Source organism: Triticum aestivum, unplaced genomic scaffold, assembly GCF_018294505.1.
Source record: "Triticum aestivum cultivar Chinese Spring unplaced genomic scaffold, IWGSC CS RefSeq v2.1 scaffold220747, whole genome shotgun sequence".
Taxonomy (NCBI): domain Eukaryota; kingdom Viridiplantae; phylum Streptophyta; class Magnoliopsida; order Poales; family Poaceae; genus Triticum; species Triticum aestivum.
Window position 1 is genome coordinate 1 of NW_025236718.1, and position 5,112 is coordinate 5,112.

Consider the following 5,112-nt stretch of genomic DNA (forward strand, 5'->3'; position numbering starts at 1 on the left):
AAAAAAATCTGAAAAAAAATTGCAAGCAAGATGTGCTTGTGTGTGATGTTCGTGCAAAATTTGCTGATGTTTGGACATTCCAGGAGGGCACGACAAAAAAGACAAATCCAGGCATGAACAATGTTGTTTTTCAAATGTTTATCTCAAACTCAAATTTGTTTTTTTTTTGGTCACAAGCTTCTCAAATGTCAAAATATCACCAAATTTAGTATCGACATCATTGCACTCAAGCATCTTTCACCACAAAAAAATGATTTTTTTTAATTTGTTTAGTATTTTAAACGATGTTACTATTCACTCCCGGGCTCATCTGAGCCCGGGAGCCAAACCGTCGAGATGGGATGGGCTACTTCTGACGTGAGGTGACGCTGATATCATACTTAGATGTGACACAACTGACATAGTTACGTCACATCTAGATGAGCCCTAGACACACCCTCATTTTTAACTTCTGGAGTAAATGTCTTTTTTTTCTAGATACCTGGGCCTGCACAAAATATCCTGGTGCACAGATTACCCACAGACACATCACCACTCTTCAGGACTTCAACCACACAGAACTTTTATGTAGATTTTCAACCAGTGTCACCGCTTTGTTGTAAAAAAAATGTCGATTTCAGCTACTCAAAATCTGCTCCCATCAGGGCAAGTGGAGTGCATCAAATTGTCTAGAGACACTAGTGTATATGCAAAATGACCATGAGAAAACAGAACAGTGTGTGCACGCAAGGAATATGATTCGCTACTCGCGAGTTTTTTCATGTACATCTTGGTCGTCGATCTCCATCGACTGTAAGATGCCATTGGATCTGTTCTCCTTTAGGATATGGCTAGAAGCAAAAGGAATAGTTAACCTGATCACGCCTTCACTGCAGAAGAAGTGGCCATTTCCTCCAAGAGTTCCTTCTGCTCCAATGCAGCGCAGGACTGTAGATGTTTCAGGATAACGAAATTAACAAACGTTGTGGATTTCTATGTCATGTGCTAGTTCTTCAGTTCCTAAATGGTTGCATGTCACACAATTTGCATATCATGATATGTGATGTACCTGAACAGCTGATTCAATATCTCCTAAAAGGAAGCTAGACAATACAAAATTCATCTTCAACCGATGATCAGTCACTCTGTTGTCCTGTGACCAAATTTGAAATAGACTCAAATATACTTTAGATATTTCAAACATTGGCAACACAAATATTTCAGTGGCATGAAACCCTAAGATGACATAATGTGCTAGTACCTTATAATTGTACGTCCGTATCTTCTCCGAGCGAGCACCAGTACCGACCTTTAATTATTAACAGTGTTAGCAAATTCAACATAGGGTATACCAAAATTTTGCATGGCATTCCTTAAGTTAGTCATGCCAATAACTAAGAGACTTGTGTATGCAATATCACCACTCAGATATATATTTTGCGACCATCATTGGTATAACTTTTTTTTTCTGAACATTATCATCTGGGAAACAGATTTCTGTTTCTTTCAGTAGGTCATCTATGAGTTTGCAACATATGAACCTCTGTAGAGAACATATATCATACCTGCAGTAACCTCTGGGTTCTTATGGACTCTTGTTGCTCCCTTAACTTTATCTCATATCTGTAATGTTTATGTAGAGATATATGGGAGATGAAATAAGTCACACAAAGGATTAACTCAACCATGAAACTAACTTATCATTTGACAATGGTAGCAAATGTACAGAGTAAATATGAACTCAAAGAAGGCACAAATTCATGGCTTCTTTGAGAAGAAACTCAAGATAGAAATGCAACTATAATATTACTACGAAAGAGCATCTTTACAAGCAGAAACAATAAGATGAAAGCAAGCATATGGAAGTAACACACAGATTAAAAGGTTGCACAATAACAAGGATAACTCAGATGATAGAAACTTACAGTTTTGCTCTTAATAACTGGAACGCGCGTTCTTTGTTTTGAAGTTGTGACCTTTCTTCTGTGCAGAATATCCTTATTCCCGTAGGCTTGTGAATAAGATCAATAGCCGTCTCCACCTTGTTAACATTCTGCCCTGCATTGATCGGTAACATACAAGCGTAAAAATCAGTTGTAACATGTAATGTACATTTCCTTCAGAAAGATATTGTAACATACACCCAAAGTACTAGAGTATTATACTAGAAGAATCACACACTCCAGAAGTGATATACCTCCAGCTCCACCAGATCTGGCAGCTTTAAGTTCAATATCTTTTGGATCAATAACCACGTCCACTTCGTCGGCCTATGGTGCCATCAAAACACAATTATAAAACTTAATAAAAGAAAACATAAAATCCATGTCAGAAATTGGCATCTAATAGTCACCTCTGGCATAATAGCCACAGTTGCGGTTGACGTGTGAACACGACCCATAGTCTCTGTCTGTGGTACACGCTGAACACGGTGCACACCTGACTCAAACTTCAGTTTACTGTAGACTTGCTTTCCCTTCACCTCCATCACATATGTCTTGTATCCACCCTTTTCTGCCTGGAAGATTTAATTACTCGATCAACATGTTTTTATTCTTCTCCTTTTTTTGCGAAATAACATTTTTTTATTCAATAGTCAGGCTAAGTTTGCAGGTACATACTTCTGAGCAAGAAACTGGTTTAAACTTCCAATTGTTGAGCTCACAATATCTTTGGTACATGCGTACCTGCAGAATAGACATTACACATTTAGTGTGGATTATGTCAATAAAGTCATAAATATGATCCACTATGATTCTGGGAGTATACTTTCAAACAACAACATAGAGGTTGCCAAAACAAAAAATCTTTGTTGCACATTGAGTAGTTCTTAGGTCGTTATCCACGTAAATCATGAAATTATGATCAATAAGTTATAATATGCTATTACCTAGACCAAACAACAACATATATACTATCGCAGTTGCTAAATCATACTCGATTTGCATCTACCTACAAGGTCACCAGCCCAAATTCCAGCTTCATCACCTCCAGTGCCAGCTCTTACTGCAGAAACAAAGAAAACAGAGTTCTCAAATACGAAATTTCTAGAGCTGAAGCAATTGCAAGTTAAACACTTCCGCAGTATGGCACTCTTACGTAAGTTTTTCCTGAACTGAATTGGAGAGAATTGGTATAATAAAAATGCCCTAGTTAACATATTTTTACTTGCCTAAATTAGTAGTGATAAAACAATTGAACATGGTCAAAGCAACTGCCTAGATAAGTTGATAGGATCAGATGGACACTTGAAAACCAACGCATACCTTCAAGTAAGATGTTACGTGAATTTAGAGGGTCGCTTGGAAGCAGAAGTACCTAACATGAAAAGGTAAGCGCAATGAGAAGTACTTCAATAAGTATAAATCAAAAATATCTGGCATACCCACCGTCAGTCTTTCCTCGAGCTCCGCAAGCTGATCAGAGAGAGACTCTAGCTCTGAAGCTATCATCTCAGCCATATCAGGGTCATCACCATTCTCTTTTTGCAAAGCTATCATGTTGGTCAATAAAAAGTATGTGAGCATCCAGTACTTAAACCAAGGCAAAAAATATATATTGAAACATACCAACCTTTTGTTTCTTCAATCTGCCTTTCACATTCCTTAAATTCCCTATATGCCGTCACAACCTGAATATTTTTCATAAAAAAATCGATAAATTTGGGGAAGATGTCTATGCACAAACGGTCATAACACCCAAATAACGAAAAGCAAATGGCACTCGAGTTATGCCAAATATACCTCTCCCAGATCGGAAACAGACTGTGCAAGTTTTTGGTATTCGCTTGGATCTGAGACAATGTCAGGGTCACCCAATCTAATCTGAAGAAGATACTCATTCATTAGATTCCCGTGCATGGTAAATTGATAATATATTTGTATGAAAGAATCAAAATTTAAGTTGTATATCATATGCTTTCCTCGAATAATGAGGCGGTAGCTTTGAAGAATTTGACTTGGTCCCAAAATAATACTAATTTTATAACAGAACTTCAAGTAGGGAATTTTATAAGGATTAAAACTGTAGAAAATTCGTACGAAAATGTTACTCCCTCCATCTGGAATTAGTTATCGCTCAAATGAATGTATCTTAGCACTAAGACGGAGGGAGCATGAAATAAACAGGCTCTAAAAGGGTTTGTGAAGATTCAGAAAGTAGGCACTGAACAAAGAAGTACAGTCTGCGCAAAAGAAGAAGTACAGAACCATACCGACATTTCTTTCCATGCCTTCTCTGTAGAATCCAACTTTGATATGAGATGTCGCTCCTACACAAAAATACACAACAGATTACGACCCTTGCCTATCTTCAAGGACTGGCCGGCAACAATGAAGCATGGTAAGAGAGACCATACCGCCATGCAGACCACGGAGGCGGAGGAGGAGGGCTTACTGCGCCGTGTGCCGAGAAAAAAGGGGCTGGGAGGCGGGCTCCGGGCGGTGGGTACGGCGGAAGCTCGAGGCGGCGCCCGGAAGCCGGCGAGGAAGGCCTCCATCTTTCTTTTCTGCCGAGGAAGAGGACGAGAGGTGGTGATGGCGAGTTCAGGATAGAACAAGGTGGAGAAGAGCTCTCTCCATTGAGATTCATAGCTCTGTTGGTTCCCTGCTTTGAGATTTGCGTCCCTTGGCTCTGGTGATTCTCTGCCTTGAGATTCGTGTGTGTTTTTGCTTCTTTTTTTTAGGCCTATGTGTTTTTTTTAGGCCTATGTGTGTGTTTCAGCTATGCACACGATGGTCGAGAGTACTGAAGCGGTGGAAGAGCACCGGTAAGAGGAAAACGCTATTCGACGCGCGTTGCGTCAAACTGCTGGAGTTTCGCACAGAGAGCGAACGACTGACGAACAAGGTGGGCCGGCCCATTAACAAGATAAAATGGGCTACAGTTTCTGGTTTTGGGAACCTCCTAGAAGTTTCCTGATCGGTTTTGGAAAGCTTCTAGAAGGTTCCTGGACCGGGTTTTTTAGTGTTTTTCACTTTTTTATTTGCAGTTTTTTCTTAATCTTTTTTCTCTTTTTCTTTTCCCCGTTACATATTTTTCATTTCCTTTTTCATTTCTCGTATTTCTTTTTCTTTTTATTTTTTCTACTTATTTTGAAATTCCTTTTTCTACTTGCTTTTTCATTCCTTTTTT

General features: G+C 39.0%; 1 protein-coding gene across 3 annotated transcripts; it reads right to left on the reverse strand.

Annotated features, from left to right (window-relative positions):
* Positions 1-720: 720 nt before the first annotated feature.
* Positions 721-4,577, reverse strand: LOC123176461 (peptide chain release factor APG3, chloroplastic). Of its 3 annotated transcripts, XM_044590656.1 has the most exons (15): positions 4,337-4,577; positions 4,193-4,249; positions 3,723-3,803; positions 3,553-3,610; positions 3,369-3,472; positions 3,246-3,297; positions 2,936-2,985; positions 2,601-2,666; positions 2,333-2,497; positions 2,177-2,249; positions 1,905-2,037; positions 1,545-1,602; positions 1,241-1,288; positions 1,049-1,132; positions 721-927 (listed from the first exon to the last, which is right to left on the reverse strand). In XM_044590656.1, the coding sequence occupies exons 1-15, from the start codon at positions 4,475-4,477 to the stop codon at positions 859-861; spliced, it is 1,239 nt and encodes a 412-aa protein (XP_044446591.1). In that variant the 5' UTR covers positions 4,478-4,577; the 3' UTR covers positions 721-858. The 3 variants fall into 3 exon arrangements, with proteins under 3 accessions (XP_044446591.1, XP_044446589.1, XP_044446590.1); XM_044590654.1 differs by having other exon boundaries at positions 1,049-1,288; XM_044590655.1 differs by having other exon boundaries at positions 1,049-1,288; positions 2,601-2,602; positions 2,932-2,985.
* Positions 4,578-5,112: the final 535 nt, after the last annotated feature.